The following is a 22,443-nucleotide window of genomic DNA, read 5'->3' on the forward strand; positions in this document are numbered from 1 at the left end:
TCTTTTCTTTTTGCAAACATAAAATAATACTACTATTGTATTCTTACAAACAAAGAAAGTTAATTAGTAAAAGCTAGTAGAGTATGGTGTTAAGGATACCCAACTTCTAGTTTTGACTTAATCACTAAACTTGCATGTTATTTATGGAAAACACTATATTTCTCCCCACTTTCCCACTTGAGCAGTCATGAAAATAATAATGCTATAATTAGCAAGCACACAGTGATGATGAATGGCTTGGTATGTTTTATAGCTTTATGAAAATGTGAAGCTCAAGTATCTTTCCTCATACTCTGCATGTATATTGCTTTCCTTCACCATGAGGAGACACACGCTACCAGCTACCGCCTTCTCCTCTTTTAAAGTTCTCAGCACTTTAATCTTCCCACACAAAGCTGCAGACAATTCATCACCAAGTGATTCACTCCTGGACTCACGATTCCATATTAGCTCCTTTCCCAGCTTCTCCCCTCTATGTTTTAAAATAGCACACTTACCACAGTGTTGTAACCTCCACCCTGATGTTGTTTCCAGACAACTTTTCAGGCCTTAGCGCAATCTAGGGGACAGAAGAAAGATTAAATGGCTGTACGAAGTTATACTGACATTTTCCTAACGACCGGGTCAAGTGACATTCTAGTTACGGTTCACTTACTAAGACCAGATTAGAGCTGGTTACCACTTGTAAGACATCTAGTCACAAAAATTCAGTAACAAATAACAAAAAACATTATTCTTAATAGAAACAGGCATTATTGCCCCCTCAGAGACTACAGCTTACAATTGAAAAACTGGAATTCTGCATCTTGAATTTTCATGGTTAAATACTCAGAGTAAAAGCAGTGCTTCTACTAGACAACGTACATTTTTATTCTGAAGATTGCTATACAGCGCTCTTTGCTCAGGAATTTGTTTAGCCAGTTTGCTTGACAGAAATAATTCGTGGAGCTTTAAGGTATGTTTGGGTTTATTATATTTAACCTATACACATGAGTAAACAGGAAAAAAAAAAGGTAGTCTGTAGTAGACTTATATGTAGACTCATTTGGGGGTTTGTATCCTACACACAATCAGCTAAGCAAATAGATTTATTCTAATATTTCCCCAAATAAGTTTATCACACTATTTGGGAACCTCTCATAATCTACATTCTAACATAAAAATCATTTTAACAGTGGATTACAGATGCTAAACTTGAAGTAAATAAATGAAAACCTCCTCTTCTTGGACACCATGAACAGTCCACCCTGTCCTCAACATGGAAAAGAGATCCAGGTGAAAACTGCTCATCTTTCTCCAACTAGTTTGTTCCTTCAGTCTTACGCAGCTGTACAAATGCATATGCTGGCACAACACAAAGATCAAGAAAAAGGCCACTGGGAAGGGCAGGACTATTTCTTCCCACAGCATTATCAAATTGCATCGGCTTAAGCATTCTTAGATTCAACAAGGCCAAAAACATCACTAATTATTTCAATTATTTTCATCCAGTAAGGAAAAGTTAGAGTTTACATTTTGAATGGCTTCATAGTCATCATAAACATGACAGCAATGACTTTCTCGTATGAGGGACTAGAAAGTCCCTTAAGCTCCAAGTCACTAAATCTCTTTGGCAAGGCAACAGTGAAATAAATTTGCTGCCTTCTGATATTTGTTCAGAGACTATGACAAAACAAAACAAAGCAAAGCTTTGTAAAATGCATGAATCCACAACAGTTTTGCACAGGTAGCACATCAGACACTCTCACGAAATGCACAAAGGAACAAGTAATGTGCATGAGTGTAGAAGAGATGACAGCTGAACCTGTTAAGTCAGAAAAAGACAGGAAAGCAATTTTAAACTTTTTGCACAGCGCTGCCAGTACAACAGTGAGGAAACAAAAGAAACACCATGAAAAGTAGCCAGATCTGATTAAGCCAATGGTAACAGGAAGAGGTGAGATTTGTAAAGCACAATAACAAAAGCTGCTACAACTAGAAATCAACACAGACATTTGAAAATTAATACCAAAAAAGATGTTTATTGCACACAGAAAAGCAGATTGAACAGGAGAGAATATGTGCATTTGCAAGTATCCAGGGCACCTTTTACTCTGAGGGGCCAGAGGGGAGAATACAACCTGTCACACAAGTGAAAAGAATTCAGCACACAAGCTACCAAAGCAAAGCAGGCAGGGAAACAAGCCCTGTCATCGGACAGCTGACATGAAGATCCAAGTGCTACAATGCATGTGCCCACCCAACACCGCAAAGAATGACTTCCCAGGTTCACACCAGTGCCAACAATCCTTGGCCCAAGCGTGCACATCCTTACATCACAGGATTTTAATTTGGATCCAGAAATAATATTACCATGTCATGACACAGTACTGAACCGTGCAATGTCAAGGCAACATGCTGTGCACCCATGACTACCCTCCAGAGCCTGCTAGCTCGGGCACAAGAACATCACAACCAGTTAATGTCACACGTGCATACCTAGAAAGGCAAAGGAAAGCAAAAGGTTGAAAACTATTCCAAAGAAAGGGAAAAAAAACATTGTCCTCATAGTAATGTCTGTTCTGAGCATAAACACAACTGCCTGAAGTATTCATAATATCCAAGGCATGCAGACTCAGGTGGGATGTCCTGGTGAAACAGAATAGAAGGTCTTCCAGAAGAGCAGTGACTTCCCTGCATTAGTAGGATAAGAACTTTAGACAAACAGCAGGAAATGGTTAGAGAAATTCAATGAAAGGACAGAAATCTCCTGTTCACAGTACTGCCAAACTATCAGTAAACGTAGTTTAGCACAGCACAGGGTACCACGCTTACCGTTTGACAGCCATACGTTCTTCTAACTGAATTCAATCTGAAAATGAAAAATATAAATATCATTGGAAAAAGTAAAGAAAACTTGGAGGAGTCATCAAATATGCATGAACTTATGCTGGCAAGATTGAAGAGCAACTACAGGATTCCTGAAATCCACGCGTTACAGAGAGCTGCGTGGTACCACTGTGCATATATATATATATAAAAGAAAAAAAAAAAAAGAAGTTGTATAATACAGGATCCAACTTTTTCCCGTACTCCAGATTTTGCAATATGTGTTACAGCACAAAGTTTTCCTGCAAGTGCTATAAAATGCTAAAGCACTTCAAGGGATTAAATACAATTGCACTGGGGCTCTGACAGCAGAAGTTGTCATGAATGTGATGTTATTTTTGACAATAAGCACATATAATGGACTACTTATTGCATGCTTATATGCGCTCAAGAACTAGAACTAAGTTTGGAGAGCAAGCCTCTTGCACATACACATTCTGCTGGCTTTATAAAATGTACAGCAGAACGGCAGACACGTTACGTGTGTACAGGTACACCCCAGACTGGTTTTTCAGCGGGGCCTCTTGCAACACGGCGCTTGGTCTGGAGAGGCTGCCAGCTTCACAGAGCTTCAGAGCGGGCCGCGCTGCCCCTCCGAGCTGCCCCCGGTAGCTCCCGCAGCAAACGCCGCTACGGCCCGGCCCGGCCCGGTTATCAGAGCGAACCCCGGGAGCGGGGGGTTCCGGCCGCGGCCGCCGCCTCACGGGCTGGGGCACCCGGTGACACCTCACCGAGCCGCCAGGCCACCGCACCACCAAGCCCCGCTCCCGCCCAACCCGGCCCGCCGGGCGGCCCCGGAGCCGCGCGTGTGCCCGCAGCGGCGGGGGCCAGGGCCGGGCTCGGCCCGCCCGCTGCGGCGGCCCCCGCGCCGCCACCCCGCCCCCACCACGCGCGGAAGCAGGGCGGGAGAGCACCGGGACGCCGCCAGCTCCCGTCCCGCTCCCCCGCGGAAGGTGCGGGGCCGCGGCCGCCCCCCCAAGCCCTACCTGCTCCCGGCGGGGAGGGGCGCGGCCGGGACCTCCCGCGCCCGCCCGCAGCTGAGGGAACCGGGCGAGGGCCCATCCTCGCGCCCGCCCCTGCGCAGCCACCGCCCCGCCCCTCCCCGCGCACCGGCCTATCGGCTGCCAGCACCGCCCGCTTCGCCCCGCCCCTCCCCGCCCATCGGCCTATCGGCTGCCAGCACCGCCCGCCTCGCCCCGCCCCGCCGCGGGGCCTGTCCGGCGGCTGCTCGGCCGGAGTCGTGGGTGTTCGGGTAACTCCGGAGCGGCGGCAGAACCGCGGCGGGGAGAGCTGGAAAAACTGGGAGAGCAAAGGGAGGCGGCGGCTTCTTAACGGAGGGTTTCGGGTGCCGAGTATTCGTGGGTGCTTAACGCCGTAACGTGTGCCTGCACGCACAGCCGCGTGAAGGGACTGGCCTAAGGTCACACCTAATCACTGCTAGACTTAAGCACCGAGCTCACGAACCTGCGTTTCCCAGTTGTTTCAGTAACCAGCTGGAGGAACGAAAGTAGCAGCTTCCAAGAAGGCTTCTCAGGGGGTGCTTATCCGTTCCTCTAAACCTAATAAAGGTCTAAATCCAAAGGTTGGTAATCTCTAAGAAACCCGTGCGGTGGTAAGCCCGGTTTCGTACGGCTTGAGCCCAGCCTACTTGACGGGAATTTGACCTGGATAAAAATTCAGACAAGTTTTGCTATATTTTTATGCTCAGTGTGTGTCATTATGAAGGAAATATAACTGATGTTTAGAACCAGGGTTTTTTGTTGCTGTTTTTTTCCAGTGATAATATTAATTGTGGAAGGTAGGCAGGGCAAAGAATGGGAAGGACAAGTGGAAATTACCTCAAGTACTGGAAAAGTCAAGAGCTGTAAGTGCTCTCAGATCGCAGAGACTTGAAAACTGAAGGCAGTGGAACATGGAGCTGCGATAGTAAATGTGAGACCAGATGGCTAGAGAAAAGCTGAGATAATTCTTCCATTTCTTAGAAATGTTTCATACTTAGAAAAGGCAAAGAAAAACTATAATCCAGGAAAATGCAGGCCAGCAATTTTCACCTCAAGGGTACTTTAGAAAGAGTTTGAAGCATAATCAAAGACACGGATGTAAGCGAGATCAAATGTGAGCTTACTATTGGCAGTCGATATCTGCTTTTTTTTAGATTCTTGATGTTCTGGGAAAACTGAAATGTTTTATGGCTGATACTGAATAATGGACTGTAGTGAAGTGCCTGAAATGGAAATTATTAGCAATTCTGGAGAAGACTAGAATTTAGGAGAATTTCAATTGAAGTGCAAGCACAGAGGGAAACAGTGTTGAGTAAGTTGAACAGAAAGTACTGGACTGAGAGAGGTTACCAATGACATCCTGGGATATTATTGTTGGAACTTTTTTTCATATTTTCCTTTAGTCATTTTCGCAGAAGAAACAGCAAACAGATGAGACAAAAAAAATTGCTGTCAAAAAGCAACAAACTAATAAGTTTGATGTATGGGATCTTCTTATGGAAGTGACTGAAGGAGAGAAAGATGAAATTGTAGTCAACAGTTACACAATGCACATCATTACCAATATGATGCAATGGCATGAAAAGCACACACTCGTCTTAGGATGCATAACTGGAGACTTGTGGCAGGGAAGTATTCATGCCAGCAGGTTCTGCCATCCTCTTGGGAAACTGCACACAGTTCTGACCACCCTTTTTCAGCAAGAGGCAGCTAATCTAGCATGTCCAGAGATGATTTGCTAGCACAGTCAAGGAAAAGAACAATCTGGTTGAGGAGGTTACCAGAGCATGGCTTGTTTAATGCAGCAGAATGAAAGCTGAGGCAGGATAGGGTTGCCATCTGCCATAAACTATGGAAAACGCTGTGTGAATTCAAAGGTAATGTTGAATGTGAGGATAAAACTGTGTATGAATACTTTTATGCTAGAAAATGAAAACAAGCACCTAATAAAGCATCTTGGGTTCTAGAACATCCTTCTGGTTGGAGCATTAAAGGCAAAAAACCCAAACATTTTAGCTTAGAGTGAATCTTGTGACTTAGTTCTGCAGCCGCAAAGGAGACTGGACACCATTGCCTGACAAAAGTCCTGCCTGTCCTGACTTCCACCCCTGGGCCCTGCAATGGAAATTTAAAAGCATATATTTAAACCTCATTCTGTACCTTTTCACAATATCTTTTTCAGCACCTTCTACATGCCAGGATATGAGTCTAAATACAAGCCTGTTCAGCCCATCCTGTCTGACTCATTCAGTGCTGCCATGGGCAGCAGTTGCTGAGCACCTGGAGGACTCAAAACAATGGGCTGCAGCAGCTCTGGCCACCTCAGGGGGAACACAGGGAAACAATGCTTGTGAACAATAAGCCTATTTTAACTAAAATGTTATTTCACTTCTTGGGCAGAAACAGAGCATTACTAGCCAGTTCCTTCATCTTCATAAATGTACGTGTCAGAGGAAACGGATCATTTAAATGGCTTTGGAAGACACTGCAGCTTTGAGTAGAGCCACTCCAGAGTGAGGATTGGGGCAGCAGAGAGGTTCCGAAAAGGAGCACGCTTACGTACCATTTTCAGTGCAGCTTTGGGACAGCCAGCATGTTGAAAAAAACCATGGATACTGCAGGAGCTACCCTCAGAGCTGGGTGTGGAACAAGGAAGCTGTGTATACACCCACAATCAGGATATTTCTCTCCTACAAAAAAGGCTACTGGTTACTGTCAGTTTTTCCAGCCCTGCCCATTATTTCCCGAGGGACATGCCACCCTTTTTCCCTCTGAGTTTTAGCCAATGCCCTGCTGTGTACATTGCCCTTTCCAGTTTCTGCCAGGTGCGCCAGCTTCTCAGATCACATCCACTGCTTCTGGATCCACAGCCTTGAGCCTGGCACTTCAGCAAGAGCCACTCGGCTCCTCTCTCATTAGTGCCCCAGCAGTGAAAGATGATCTTGTCTCCAGAGTAAACACCTGCTCGGCACACACGCACCAGGACCCGCACCAGGACGGTTACCCCTGCACAAGCTGTGCTGCCGGGAACAGCTGCCACACTGCATCTGCCCGTGGGTTTGACATGGTTTCACACAGCTGTCAGTGCACAGCATGGTTTGAGATGCTCTGCAGGAGGAGCCAGGAGGAACACTGTGTTTATCTCTGTTCTCAGGGAAACCCTGAGTGATTTAGGTGAGGGAATCCACTGGGAACTGGAAAAGGCATGAGGCTAAATATCTGCTCCCTTTTCTATAGCATCCTGGGATGTTTTTCAGGAATATGAGTCACCTGGACCTCACTTCTAGATCTCAAATCCACGTACCACCTTCCACTAGAAATGACACTGCCCACCTGTTGAGTTGCCAGACCCTCACCTTGTAGAAACTCACTTTCCTTGAAATTGCAAACACAAACCCGCTTCCACCTGTGAGAACTGATGCAACCACTGCCTGGGCTAATGAGACTGTCCCCTTTCAATTTTCTAGATTTGCATAACTCTGGAAATCTGTACTTAAAGCTTTATGCTGTTTCACACAATTCTTACTCCTAACTCTTACCTTTTGGCAGTCACTGTCTTAATCATTGAAAGCAGCAATGAATGTATTAGTTACAACAGATAGCAAGCTTTTAGATACCCGTGGCATGCTTAGCAAAGAGAAACTATGACAAAGTGACCAGAATATACATTCCAAAAATAGTAGACAAATGTAAATATATCTCACAAAACTACTGCTGACCTCAAGTGGCTTTAAACTCACAATTTTTCTCTACTCCTTTGCGTCATCTTGGGTGTATCAACAGTGCTGCGCAGGCAAACACCCAGAACTCTTTAATTTTCTATTTATATTTCTTGTTCTGTTAGTTCCTGTATAAAGTATTTTTGCTGGAGAACGAAACTGGTTTCCTACCTGTTTTCAACAACTTGTTTTTTCTTGTCCTGCTGCTGTTAAAAAAAAAATAGCTTCTGCTTTTGCAAAACATTGAGTTCATATTTATTGTCTCATGCAATCAGTCTGAAGCAACCTACTTAGAAGTTAGAAATAAAAGAAGGTGTAAGTTGAGCTTCAGACAGCCAGTTGTGAGAAGTTTATCCTTGACCCAGAGTCAATATGAATTTTGTCTTTCACTTGCACCATCACCACTAATAAAGGCTCTGTATAGATGCACTGGGTTCATTTAATTCTTTGCAACTAGATTTCCTTCAGGCCATGATACTCCTATTCCTTACCATTGTCAACAGGTTTCCACAGGGGAAACAGTATGAAGCTTTGTAAGTATTTCTGTTAGTGGTTACAGAAAAGAGAGAATCTACTCCATCTCCCAGAACAGCATCAGCTCTGCAGGAGAAGCTGAAATAAAAAGCAGCAATTTCTTATTTACTTAGTGATATCTAGGCCAACAATATGAACAGCTCCCTTGTTATATTCAATTTGCTGATATAAAAGAAGAAAAAGCAGGTTTCTTTCAGAGTAAAATAGCTCTTTAAAGCTGCTGTTATCACTCAAGCGCTTCATAATTCCTCAGTGAGCAGAGTGCACTTTCCTCAGAAGTCATCCACAAATACAAACCTTAAATTTTTAAGATCCGATATGAGCATTTATGCACATTCCTCTTTTAAATCCTGCAACTTCTCTGTTGTGGTTTAGCCCAGCAGGCAGCTAAACTTCTCATACAGCCCTTTGCTCACCCCTGACCTCAGGGGATGGGGGAGAGAATTGGAAAAAAAAAAAGGTATATCTCATGGGTTAAGACAGAGTTTAATAGGACAGAAAGGGGAAAAAAAAAAAAAAAAAAAAAAAAAAAAAAGATGATGATGCAAGTGATTCACAATGCAATTGCTCACCACCCATCAACTGTTACTCAGGCAGTTACTGAGCAGCCATTCTCCTGGCCAGCTTCCTGTAAAATCTATACTGACCATGACATCATATGGTATGGAATATCCCTTTGGTCAGTCTGGGTCAGCTGTCCTGGCTGTGTCCCCTCCCAGCTGCTTGTGCACCTGACACGGTCTGAGAAGCTGAAAAGTCCTTGACTACTGAGTAACAACTAAAACATCAGTGTGTTATCAACATTATTCTCATTCTAACTCCAAAACACAGCACTATACCAGCTACTAGGAAGAAAATTAATTCTATCCCAGCTGAAACAAGGACACTCTCACAAGCAGTCCCTCATTATTATTTTCCTTATTTCCATAATTTTTAAGCTTATGTTACTGGTTTTACACTGCCATTTCATACAGGTTTTAGTCAACTGACTCTTCCTTCATAAGGCTCTAAAATCCATCCCATGGTTACAGCATTGACAAGACCTCTGGGGGCTGAGTATCCCACATCTCCACCTAGGTTCAGGACTTTTTCTTGCCTTTTCTAAGGCACTTACAGTGCCACTTTCAGACTAGTCTTTGGGTTTTATAATCTATTGCACCAACTATGTCTGATGGGGTTTGAATATTTAAGTTCTTCCCTTCAGGAGCAGTGCAGGACCAGGCAGCCCCCTCAAAATGACAATACTGCCAATTTTAACAGTAGGAAGAAAGTATATGAAAGGAAGAGCAAAGGCAATTTATACACAATCCACATGCAAAGAAAAGCCTCCTTTAATCCTTAATTATCTTATTTTTGGTGCTTTCATAGGGTCCCTTCCTCAAACACAGTTTTGTGTTCATCTGGTGCACTTGTAAAAATCACTTGAGTTACCAAGTTTACAGGTAACACCACTTGGGCATCCACTTGAACATGACCAGCTGTTGCCTTTTCAGCTTGGGTTCTGCAAACAGTAGCATTGTAAACCAAAATACATTACTATAGTAACTGCACTTGTAATTACATCAACATATAGCAATCATAAATCACAGATTATAAATTCATCTAATCCCCTTATACTCAAAAATATTTCCTTGTCATTCACCTCATTGATATTCTCTTTTACCACTGCTTTTTACCTAATTTATCCATTTTGTCTTCATTTTTGTTGCATGACCATGAGCCAAAGCATTTTTCTTAGCATTTTCTATGAGGTAGAGCATTTGGGTTTTTCTAAAGTGCCTCAGACATTCAAAGCAATATGTAACTACTTAGTAACAGGAGTATTGATGGGGGAAATGCAGTTTCATAAGTGGTTGGAAGCAGTTCCTTCTCTCTCACATAAGCTAAAAAATTTGATGCAACATTAAATAATCCTGTTGCATATACATGTGAACTGCAATTACAGTTAGGATAAAACAGGTGCCTGATAAAAACATGTTTTCCATGACCCTGGATCTCTATTTAATAATAAATGAATAATAAACTTAATACTGGTTTAATATTAATATTTAAAATAATAAAAGCATGTATAATAAATAAGCATAAAGCAGGATTTTGCATTTTTTTACCATGCATATATTTCCTGTAAGATATTAATGCATGACCTGAAAATAACTAAAAAAAAAAAAAAATAGGGGACATGAATGGATAATCAAAAGAAAAAAGTAAAGAAAAATAACTTCCCAAATACAACAAATAACTCACATGGAGTTAATTGTCGAAATTCCCAGTACTAACAATGCAACCCTTAGAGCTGCTTTTCGAAGGAAAGTCATGTGATATTTTATAGCCAAAGATGTCTCTCAACTTCCACTGTAACCAAAAGAGGCGCACTAAGGCTCGCTGCTTTGTCTACTGTGTTTTCCTTGACTTACTGTGGAGGGCTACAGCATCCTGACCATTCAGATCACTAGGATGAAGCAGCTGCCTAAATCTGCTCCACTTCTCCACTTGAACACATTAGATATGTGCCTAAAAGGGAATGGAAAAAGAGCTGGGACCATCGTGTAGAAACCACATCACAGTGAGACCCAGAAGCAGCCAGAGAGTGAGCTACATGACTTGCAAGAAGCAGAGCCAAGAAGTAATTACCTGATACTTTCCAGAAAAGCTTTGAAGGAAATGACTACGCCATCATGTATATTAAGTACAATTTATGTGTTCCAGAAAATTACTTTTGAGAAAGCACATTGTTTTAAAAATTTTGCTGGGAATCACTGTCATGCCCTGTCCCCGGTAAAACACAGTAATTTTGTTTCCCCCATTGAACAGAAAAAGAGATTTAAACAAGGCTACAGAGAATAACAACTTTCCATGCATATATATTCAGCTATTGCAGTCCAAGGAATGAATCATGTAAGCCCTTCATTAAAGTCTAAGAATGTTTTACAGGCTTGGCAGCATGCAAAGATTTTTGGGAATCAGACGTGATACCCGCAACCGCGGAGTTAGAAATCACATTTCTAGAGAGAAGCTGCAGGTGGCTACTGAGCGTTAGATTTGGCCACTGTTGTCTGTGACCTTGTGACACTGAGAAATGGCCACCTTTGGTAGAAAAGCTGCATCTGAAAATTAAAAGACTAATCCACTTAGGCCAGTCTGAGTAATGAAAAGGGAAATTAGGGGGCGGGGATTGCTATTATCACCCTCATCCACATACCACCCTTCGTAAACCAATACTTGGAAAAGATAAATATCTTCTGCTTCATCCAGTTCCTACTTTGGCTTCTTAAGTTTCTCTTTCAGAAAGGATTATTCTGTTCTGATCTCAGAAGTTATTCAAACAACAGGTTTGTGGTTTGGTTTTTTTTTTCAGAAATGGGTCTGTGTTTTTAATTTGTTAGCTTTTTTCTTATAGTTTTAACCCATAAAGTTTTGCAGTTAAGAGAACTAAGCCCTAAGTGATGAAAAGAAATAAAAGTAAGCAAATCACTTTTGTGACTGCAAAGAATACATTCAGATTTTATCCCAAGACACTCAGAGGAAGGAAAATATGAATTTGCATTTAATTTTTTTTTAATCTAAAATTTTACAGTTTAGATCCACTAGAGGCAAACGCCATCTTGACAACATATGCAAAACTTATTCTATAAATACTGTTATCGTGCAGTTCACCTTTTCAGGTTGGGAAACTATGTAGAAGAGAAAAAAATACTTTCCAAGAATGATCAACTGAGGGGAATTAAAAAAATCAAAATCTTGTTTGGAAGTCTTAGAAGGAAGAGTAAACAGCTTGTCACTGGGAAGTAGGGGAAAAATTTGAAGCCCCTCAAGGCAGAAGTCTAACAGGTGTCTCTAACCCCTTTGATTTTGTGTCTTGTACTTTCCAGTAGATGTGTACTTGGTCAAGGTCACCTTTCTCTTAGTTAAGGAGTATCATTTATGCACCTGTTCACATAGTTTCCCTTCAAAAAGGCCTCTCAACTACAGTCTCTTCCTTTGAATCTCCGCATTCAGTGTACGTTATGTTTTTGCAAAAAGGGAAAAAAAGGAGGGACAGGTACCAAGTCTCTTTGCCTCCCAATATAGTGCAGAAAAAAATCTGCCATTATAAATACAACATGGGTGCTGACTGGCTGGTGCCTGCTTACCCTAATGAGCTTAAACTCTTATTTGTAGTGGACATCTGTCAAGATAGAAGTGAGGCACACAAGTCCTCTTAATCCATTAGCTCTAAATCCAGCAGAGCTTTCACACTCCTTTTTTGAATTGAAGAAGAAAACCTGAGTGGGAACACACAATGGGACAGTGCAGAACTCAAGAGAAGATCCTGAGCAGTGAGCACATGAGATTTTGAGGCAAACAGCAATGAAAACCAACAACAAAACTGGAATTGTGATGGAAAAGTCATGAGAAAAATGCCAGTCTGCAGTTCGGGATAAAACAGTGAGTTTGACTCTTTGTTGTATTTTCCCTATTTCATTTGGATTTTTAATCAAAGATAAAGCCAAAGACAGAGAAAGGATGGGCTGCACACCCTCTCACAGTGAGATTGCGAATACAATCACAAGAAGTGGTCTTAAGGCTTTCAATAAACCCAAAAGTGTTTTGCGTATTGATCCAGGAGATAAAGGAATCCCACTGCTTGTTAAAGGTTCATCTTGCTACAATATTGATGAATTCCACCAGTATGGGATCCAGAGGAAAGAATATCTGAGAGAAAAGGAGGATGAACTATCAGAGCAGGACAACAAAGATGATTTGCAGTTATCTTCCAAGGCTCATTCAGATCCCCAGGTTTCCAGGGAAGACAAGGAAACTGAGAGGACAGCCACAGATGCTGAAGTCGTTATGTCCAAACTGATTGAGTCTCAAAAACGTATCACTGAGGCCATACAGATCAGAAAGCAAAGCTCCTGTGAATCAGAAGCATCACCTTTCATTTGGGATGACAAGAATGAAAGCAATGCAAAGCAAATCCCAAAGAAAGGAAAGAAGCAAAAAAATCACAAGCTGGCAAAACAAGGTCGATCTAGCAAAACTAAAGAAAAGTCCATTTTGTCACCATGCGAGACAGAGAAAAAAGTAGATTTCCCAGAACTGCTTGTTAAGGCTCATCAGAGTGCATACGCCTACTTAAATCCCAACCTCTCGAAATATGAAACTATACTTCGTATGGCCAACCAGGCTACCCAAACTCAACTCTTCCTACAGCAGATGGTAAGCTTTCTCGTGCTTCGGTTTGATGAAATCAACCAGCTCTTAGAAGAAATTGCCAGTGACGGGGAAAGTCTCCTCAAAGACATAGGTGGGAATCTGGCATGGCCAGCAGAAAAAGGTGATTTGAAGGAGCACCCTGATCTTCTGCAACAACTACTGCAGTACACGGTCAATAAAATGCAGTTAGTGAGTGGGACACTGGCCTCTCTCACGTCTGATGCCCTGCAGGAAACATGCAGCTACCTGCAGTCTGCTGCAAGCAACCTGGAAGGAAAACTGAAAGCAAAGCAAAGCTTTGATGAGCGCCTGCTGCGGATGGTGAGGCTGCTTGAAGCCTCAGCAGTGAGATCCTCTCAGTCCCAGGGTGATGACAGGACTCTCTGTTCTGAGGACAGTGGCATTTGCGTGGACAACGAGTCCCTCAAAGACTTCAGTGCTCTCAGCCAGCATGGAGGACAAGCAAGCTGTGATTCCTATGCACAGGGACATCTGTCCCAAAAGCATGCCAGAACAGCGCGTGATGGGACAATGTCACCGGGCACAGCCGCATCCCATGACTGTGCACTTGAAAGGCATTTTAAAGATATATTTTATTCATCTGTGCAGGGTAGAGAAGCGACTTCTTGTCAGGGTGGAGTACCAGAAGGCATTTCTACCATGCCCCGATATGCAAACTTGAGAAAAAGCTGTTCCTATAACTCCTTCCAGTCTGACTCTACTCAGGAAGATGAACATTTCAAAATCTGTGAATCAACAGATTTTCCTTATGATGATGATGATGATGATGATGATGATGATGAGGGAAGCACCCTGGGGGAGGATGAAGACAACACAAGTTTATCAGATATGGGGAAGGATGCCCTGCCGAGGAGGCCCCTGTCTTCACCTGCGGTCACTGATAACACGCAAAGGCAGTCCATCAAGAGGACGGAGAATGCAGAGACAGAGGAAATTATTCTGAAGATGAAATATGCCATCAGTGAAAAAATCAAGTTTGTCCCAGCTAAATCCAGACATAAAGAATGGATAGAGGATGAGAGTGGAAGAGCAGTTCTAACAACAAGGCCCAGTACAGCAACGGGCAGCCAGAAAACCTTCAGGAAACAACAACGGTCCAGGTCAGAGGAGTCCCTCAGAAGCCAGGCAGAGGACCCAACCCTCCTAGAGCTTCAGAGAACTCAGAAAGAGCTCAGCAAAAGGCTTGAAATGTTTTATGAGAAGAAGGATACAGATAGCAACCCAGAGCCTTGGAAATCAAGAGCAGCACCCTATTTACAGGATGAACAAGTTACAGCCAAGTCCTCTAGCAGACTGAAGGCGTGCCTCTCAAAAAATTTCAGCATCCTTCCTAACCACGATAAAGTCCCTTTGTTCATGGTTGATCAAAATCCTGCCAATCAGCTGGATGAAAAAAGAGGCAGGAAGCCTTTAAGAGCTACTGTGCCCATGCAGGAGACACCAGGAGACAAAGAAAAGGAGCTTCCTGGAACACAAATGCTCAGTGGCAGCAGCTGTGCCCCCCGACAGTCTGTCAAAAAGCTTATTGAAACATTCAGTCCTACTGATGACCTCGTAAAAGCTGCACCTTTAAGATCTTTAGGACCAATAAAGTGCATCAGAAAATTTGGACTTCCAGTCATTCCACCCACTATTCCTTTTCAGAGAGGCCTGGCACCTTTAAATCTTAAGCATCGTATTTCACCAGTAGAAGACACAGACTCTTCAGACACCAATGGAGTTTCTTCTAGCTTTCCAAATGCCTTTCCTCCTGCACTAGCTGCAGAATTAAGCAAGAAGGACGCCAAGGAAGAGGCTGACGAAGACCTTGAGAACCTGCCACCACCACCACCTGAAATGTTAATGGACACTTGTTTTGATTTATCTGAGCCTGAAGAAACTGCAAGAATAGAAGGAAACTCTTCAGAAGATGCCAAAAAGCCTGCCAAAACAGAATTGCATGCTGCTAAGAGAGCACAAGTTTCCCCAAAAATGAAAGCCTCCCTCCAGTCCATTGACTTATTGCCAAGTAAAAATATCAGTGGCCCCAGTGTGATCACTAATAAAGGTCTAAGGAATACAGGAGCAGGGGACAAGAAACTGCAAAGGTACTCTCTGGAGCTGAACCCTACCAATGTGCACATACCTAGCCAGGAGGAGATACTGGAAACCCAGAGAAAAGAGGCTGCAGATTTGTACAAGCAAACCCATAAAATTATTCCTCTTCAAAATCCCAGTGGGGTTTCAAAACCACACAGCAACAGCTCAGAGTGTAAAGAGCCCAATTCACCTGCGACTTTGGTGCAGTACCAGAAGCAAGGTTCTCCTGATTTGCTCAGGAGAAACGAAAAAGGCTCAGCATTTGCCAGGAGGGTCTCCCCAACGAGAACTCCTCCTTCTCCACCAATGGAGAAGCAGCTTTTTAGCCCCCCAACACACCACAGACGCTCTCTGCAGGCTTGTAGCAACCCGCAACCAAGCTCACCCACCATGCAAAGGAAACCGAGTCCCCCCACAAGTCCCAGGGTGCCCAGCCCACCCTCACAGAAGAAGCTGCCTTCTCCACCACCCCAGCGAAAACCGCTCAGCCCTCCCACGGGACACAAGCAAAGCTCGCCAACACCGTACCGGATGCTGGGCTCCCCAGCCTACCACCGAGATGCAAGTCCCCCACCGTTCTCCACTGCCCCTTCCCCACCAGCCTCCCCATCCCGCTCCTACAAGGGGCCGAGACCTGGGCTGGATGCTGGAGATGAGCACCAGCTCTCCTCCTCCAAGAGAGGCAGCAATGTTCATTCGATATTTTGCCCAGCCACCTCTTCCTTATTTGAAGCCAGACCTCCACAGGAACCCACCAAAGCCTCTGTGGAAGCGACCAGCCAGCCTGAAGCTTCACCGCTTTCCCAAAAGACCAGCCTGCTTTTCCGGCAGCCTGGAGAACGGACCAGAAAGCTATCCCTGAGCGCTGCCAATCCTCAGCCGTTTGTGAGGAGAAGTTTCTCTGACCGCCGGCCAGGGGTCCTGTTTCGTCTTCCAGCTCCCGTGACAGCTGGCAGTGAACCCGCGCTTAACCACGCAAGGTAAGAAACTTCCCAATCTAGGCCAAGGAAGCGGAAGGGTAGCACTGCATTGGCTTTCTGAGCTCCTGGTGGGAATATAATGTCGTTAAGAGATTTCCCAGAAAAGTGCCCTCTTCATGTGCAGAACAGATGGCTGGGCAAAAGATACCACGACAGTTGGACTAGGTGATTGTTGTAGGTCCCTTCCAACTGAAATATTCTGTTCTGTTTTCTTGCCCCAGATTTCAGTAGACTACCAGTCTGAATACAGGGAAGAGTTAAGCTTCCATGGGTTGCTCAAGCCTTACACTTACATATCTGCTGTGACAGGTACCCCAGGGAAAATTCAGTGTTGGTTTCATGGCACAGAACTTCTCTCATTTGCATGGGGGCTAAAGATATCCACATTTAATTCTTAAAAGCTCTGAAGTAACCATCAGGTTATACGCATCTTTAAATAACCATTAGGAGGTAGGCTTGGACCAAGAGGAACGGTATCATTCCTAACATCAGCTTCTAAGCCAGTAAACTGTTCACCTGAAATGTCTATTAAAATGTTTCAAATCAGCTGGCAAGAATGATAGATAATGTGTAGGCAAGGATCTGTATGGATGTAATTATAGCTTGAAATTCTGAGCTTCTCATGTAGGCTTTCACATCTAGGTGCCAATTTCAAGTCTAATGAGTCCACAGCCCAAGCCCAGTTTTCAAAGTGGAAAAACCTCCCATGACTACTGGAGATTAATTGCTCTGAAAAAGTCAGTTTAAAGAAATTGAAGCATCAACACACACCAATTCCATGTTTGCAACCATTGCTGGCCATTTTTAAAAAAATCTGGGCTTAGCTTTAAATTCTCTCTACCATTTAAAAAAAAAAAAAATCTCAAAACCAGCTAGGAAACAGAAACGATATTTGGGAATACTCAAAGATCAGTGTAACAGCCTGGAAGTAAAAAGGGTTGTTATTCTAGTTTCTTAGCATCTTAGGATGTTTAAGTCCATTAAGCTCTAAGCTACGCAAGAGGATTAAGACCTTTCTCAGGTAGCCTTCCTCATGTGAGGAGTATTTTTACTCTTGCCAGAGAACAGCTGAAATCACGTGAATCATCCCCATGAGTAGAGATTGCAAGACCAACACTAGCAGGAGACAAAACTGCACTTGTAAGTGCACAAGCCCTCAGCGCACTGTGAGTACAGGGACAGTCATGGGTACTGAACGAGTAAAGGGACAGTCATGGGTACTGAAGTAAGGTGTCCAGGAATTCCCTCCCCAGAGACAGAAAAAGGACCAAGTTTCCCACACTGACAGTAGAGGAAAGTACTGAACAAAACATGCAAAGAACACGGAGAAATGCAAACCGGTTTGCATTCCCAGTTCTAATATTGCAATATATTCTGACATTTGAAAGTTTCCTAAAAGTCCTGTACGTTGTTGCTGTGTTTTCTGTTTTTGTTATGTACTGTGTGAAGTCAGCTTTGCCTACTCCAGTGCCTGCTAGCAGATATAAATGTTTTCAAAAGAGGCTTTATATCAAACCTTGCAAGACAAAAGCCCTGGCAGTTTTATGGATCAATTTGAAAAACAGTCTTTTATAAATTGTTAGCTAATTTATGCTTAAATGGGGTGTATTATCTTGCTATTGTAGTCTGTCAGAGCATAGAGAGTAATATAAAAAAACCCCACTGTAAATAAAATAATCCCTTTCATGAAAAAAATTATATATGCTAGTGTTATGATATGCAGCATTTTGGAAGAACGACATATATCCTGAGCCAAATTCAGCTTACCATTTATACAAATGGACATCAAAAGTAGTCCTGCTGAGTTAGTCCAAATTTATATCCATATAAGCAAAAGGGAAAATTGGCCCATTAATTGCCACATACAGTGATTTAAAATGCAATACACTACTGTGTGTTTTCTTACACTTAAAATAAGCTGCCTGGAGTAAGCTTTTACAGACCTTACATCAAATGGCCTTATTTGAATATCACAGCAAATACACTGATGGGCAGAGGACTGTTTTAGGAACCAGCATAAGGCAGAAGCTCCAAGAGCTCCTCCCCTCGCTGCTGCTCATCTCCTGTCGCTGGGGACCAGCGCGGTTGCCGCAGCTGTGAGCGCCACATCCCCATGCACAGATGCTGACCCCTGCTCTTGCAGCAGATGCCATAACAGACAAACCACCATACCCTGGTCCGTCTTTCTCCTTCAAGCTCATTAAGCGTACAAGGCTTCCTCTGCCTTGACTTTCATTCAGCTGACAGAGGGAAATTTTGAAATATGTCCCCAAACCAGATGTTGTATTCCTAAACCTCCTCGTTCTGGCCATGTTTGCATCTGGTCTCAAGTTCACAAGCTATTCTCACCCAGCTGTCAGTCTCCTTTCCTTCATTCCTTCCCTTGCTCTACCTCTCCTCTACAAATATAACAACGCCTATTTTTTTGCCTGTGTGTGGGTTTTGTGTGTTATTAGCAGCTTCAAGCACTAGTCACAGGAGGGAGGAGAGGCAGAGGCAAACCTGCAATAGCATCACTCTTTTACAAGTAAAGCATTTTGAAAATCAGTGAGTTAGCCAGTTTCTACCATGCTCCCAAACTCGAGGATATAGTCCTCCAATTTTTCCATGCCCAATTAAAACATCCATTTGCTGAGAAACAGATTGTTAAAGAGAGGAGCTTGTACAAGCAACATGTTTCTCGTTAGGCAGCTGAGTGCCCTCTCCCACCCACTCCATTTTAGAAGAAACACCAAAAAAAGAGGGTGACTTCCATCTCTCTTGCTAGCTGGTGTTGCCAGGCATTAAATGTCAGTGCTATTCGCAGATTTGCATGTCTCCTGCACACTCGCTGCTCCCCTAGAAAGCGAAAAGCACTCCTTTCCCAAGCATGTCTCCTGCCCATCCTGTTCTCTAAGGAGTATCAGGACTTCAGACATCATCAGCCCTACCTAGGGCTGGAGCTAGAGCTTTTGTGTCTAGTCTTAGGGTACTTGATGAGAGTTTCAGGTTTCAGTGCTCAAGTCAGTACAACTGGTTCCCACATGGACAGCCAGTAGATGGACAGACTAGCTGACTAAGCTTGGTCGTTTGAAAGCAAACAGCAGCTATTGGCATCTTATCAAGGCATAACATGTAAAATTGCTCTGCTCACAGAAATCTTGCTGATCTGTAATAGGATTTCTGTGTGTGCAGTTAAACAAAATAATATTTTATTGAGATTGCTAATCTCCCAAGAGTTAGAACAAAGATAAAAGATTAAATGCCTTTAAGATATTGTTCGAGGAGGGCTTGAGGATGGATTGTGTTGACTGAATCAGGCCCAAAGCAAGTAGCCCAAGTGAGACCTTCTGCAACTGGGTGATATTTGAGTCTGGATTATTTTCGTGACTGGTCACATATCAGAAATCTCTTCCTCAGTTCAAATAATTAAACTCTTAGCAGTCAGAATAGGAACATAACAAACAGCTTGTCTGTAGTTGAAAGCTAATTCAGTTTAGCAGTTTATGTACTTAAAATACAATAGTGATTCCCAGATAACTCTGGAATATTTCCTCACGTTGAGCTTAAACCACTTTAATTAGCTACAGCAACACAGGGCACATTTCAGCATGAAGGCCCAGGGCGTGAGACATTCATGACTAGCTCCACTGCTATAATAAATCTTGATTCATAAAGTCTCTGTGACCCTAAAGGTTGCCAGTGTGACTTCAGGAACATCATTTACGCTTTCCGTGTCTCAGTTCTCCTGACTGCAGCGTGGTGGATTTATACCACCAGAACACACATCCCACAGTCATGTTGGCATACTCAGAAATCACTGTAACCTCACTTAACAGATGCGTAACAGAGGTAAGACCTTTCCTCCAGCAGAGTCTGGAACAAGACTTTTTGTGCAAATCTGTGTCTATCTGCAAGTAAACCCAGATTCATACTGATCCCTGGTTCAACATATGAAATGTTTGCTTCCCAAGAGAGTTTTGGGAGGGAACAGTACAGTGCATATACACAGGAGACAGGGAATGACATAGTATCGTGCAGCATCTGTGCTTTGAGGGTTAATGTGGTCTAATCAGTGCTGTTTTAAAAAGTCACAATTCATTAGCCTCTTAACTTAAGCATCTTTCCTTCTGCAGCTTGGAGGAGAGCCCTAGAAAAGCAGGCGACTCTTGGAACAGCCCTTGTGTCCCCGAAATCAAAGAGTCCAACAGATCCGCTTCCCACCCCGAGCTCTACATCGTGGGCCAGGGGCTGCAGAGGGACTGACAGCAGAAGCACCTGCAAAGAATCAAGGCCAGAGGCCCCGGGGGGCCTCACCCAAACTTCCAAAGCTTGGCTCCATTTTTTCTCACGAGGAAACAATATGACGGCATCACATCGAAAAACCCAGACTGGTCCCAACAGTCTAGTGAAATATCAGTAGAGGGGTAGCCAGCTGCTTCTCCTTTGGGTTGCATTTCGTGGTGCAACTCAAAGATTTACACCGAGCAAAAGAAATACTTTGCAGTTGGTCAAGTCTGAGGCAAATTGATTTGATAAAGACAGGACCCATAGACAAGCCCTTTCTTTCACTGTTTGGCTAAAGGAGTTCAAAAACTTTCAGAAATTATCAATATTTGACATTTTATTTATTCAGGAGGCATCAAAGTTCAGTTATGTAAAAAGTGGCTGTCGTGACATTTCCAGGGGGGAGGTAAAATCCTGAACCAATTGATTTTTATTGCAAAACATCAATGGCTTCAGCAAAGCCACATCTTTACACTAGGTATTTATCAACATGCAGAAAGAGAATAAGGTCAATACAAGTTAAACCAAAATAACCTCTTTTAAAGGAGTAAAATTAGGGACCTTATTCCCTCAAAAAGGCTTTGATCTTCTAAATCACCCTTGATCATCATATAATCTCATCACCTCTAGTTTCCAGGGTACAAAGCTTAATCCTGATTAGAGTAGTTTTGTAATAGCCCAGTCAAACAACATTATGAATCCTGAGGCACCTAAGGACATGTATCTTTTTTTTTTTTTTAAGAGAAGAGAATGCTAGCATAGAGAACCCTGTTCTCCCTGAAACAGGTTTATATACTTTCTGATTTATACAGTTTGAGGAGATTTATTGTCATTTCACTGAAGAGTCTAGACAGATGTTTGTTAATAAAAACACAAGTTCTTTACAGTTGATTAATCCTAGGCTTTTACAGTGGAATACAGTTTCAGAATTTACTGGATCTTGCTCATCTCATTTATCATCACAATTAAGATACAAATTTGAATTAATGTAATTTTAATTAATTTAATTTGATGTGTTTTCATATGCAACTTTAGTACAGAATGAGATCCAGAAAAAAAAAAAAAAGGCGCCATTTGTGGTCCTATTTTGATAGGAATAGTTTAATTTTTTCTTCCAGTTTTCATGATAGTGGCATCTGGGCACTCTGCCTTCACAAAGGATTTTTAACCCTTCCTGCCACCTTCATGGTGGGAGAACTGAGACTCATGTTGTGCTGTACAAGGGACCCCTTTGGATACTGAGCTCCTGAGGTTTTAGTCTGGTGCCTTAATCACAACGATCCTTCTTCAATTATTTCAGTGCCATCTTCTGACACAGACACAAAGAAACCTTAATTGTCATTTTAAGGTGAGGTATTGAACAGAACGAAGTAACTCATGGTGAACAGATGCTTTGGATCGTCAGGGCTTTGTGAGCTTGAAGTGGCAAAGCAGCCTTACCCACAGTGTAGAGCCAGGAGATGTCAACAGATCCACCTTGCAGTCACACAGGCAGATGCACCATCCCCTGTTGAACTGGGAAATCACTGCGGGGCACCGCAAAGATCAGCGGCAGGGCAAACTGCGCAGGCTGGCCTTCCCCCTCATCAGAAGCGTAGCTCTCTCCCAGCTGCACAAAGATACAAATACATTTGCATGCACTTTTGAGTTTGTCTGTTCTGCTGGCAGGAACCACCCAGAATAGAACCAAACCAGGAACGTGACAGCAGAAAGCCAGCGCTTTGCATGCCTCAATGTAGCTTTGAAGATGAAAATGTGACAGAGTGGGAGGACAACTTC

General features: G+C 43.2%; 2 protein-coding genes across 5 annotated transcripts in view; one reads left to right on the plus strand and one right to left on the minus strand.

Moving 5' to 3' along the window:
- Window positions 1-3,955, minus strand: part of CLIP4 (CAP-Gly domain containing linker protein family member 4) — a 32,476-nt gene extending 28,521 nt beyond the window's left edge. For 2 of the 4 annotated variants that reach the window (XM_065630645.1, XM_065630642.1), the window contains exons 1-3: window positions 3,855-3,955; window positions 2,815-2,851; window positions 498-559 (exon numbers count right to left, since the gene is read on the minus strand). The gene's annotated coding sequence lies outside the window, so the exon portion shown is untranslated. Of the gene's footprint in view, window positions 1-497; window positions 560-2,814; window positions 2,852-3,300; window positions 3,578-3,854 lie in introns of those variants that run through there. The other 2 variants (XM_065630644.1, XM_065630643.1) reach the window with 2 other exon arrangements.
- Window positions 3,956-12,625: 8,670 nt separating this feature from the next.
- On the plus strand, window positions 12,626-20,643 carry PCARE (photoreceptor cilium actin regulator). The gene is made up of 2 exons (XM_065632852.1): window positions 12,626-16,398; window positions 20,514-20,643. The coding sequence occupies exons 1-2, from the start codon at window positions 12,626-12,628 to the stop codon at window positions 20,641-20,643; spliced, it is 3,903 nt and encodes a 1,300-aa protein (XP_065488924.1).
- Window positions 20,644-22,443: the final 1,800 nt, after the last annotated feature.

Source organism: Caloenas nicobarica, chromosome 3 (genome assembly GCF_036013445.1).
Source record: "Caloenas nicobarica isolate bCalNic1 chromosome 3, bCalNic1.hap1, whole genome shotgun sequence".
In the NCBI taxonomy this organism is placed as follows: domain Eukaryota; kingdom Metazoa; phylum Chordata; class Aves; order Columbiformes; family Columbidae; genus Caloenas; species Caloenas nicobarica.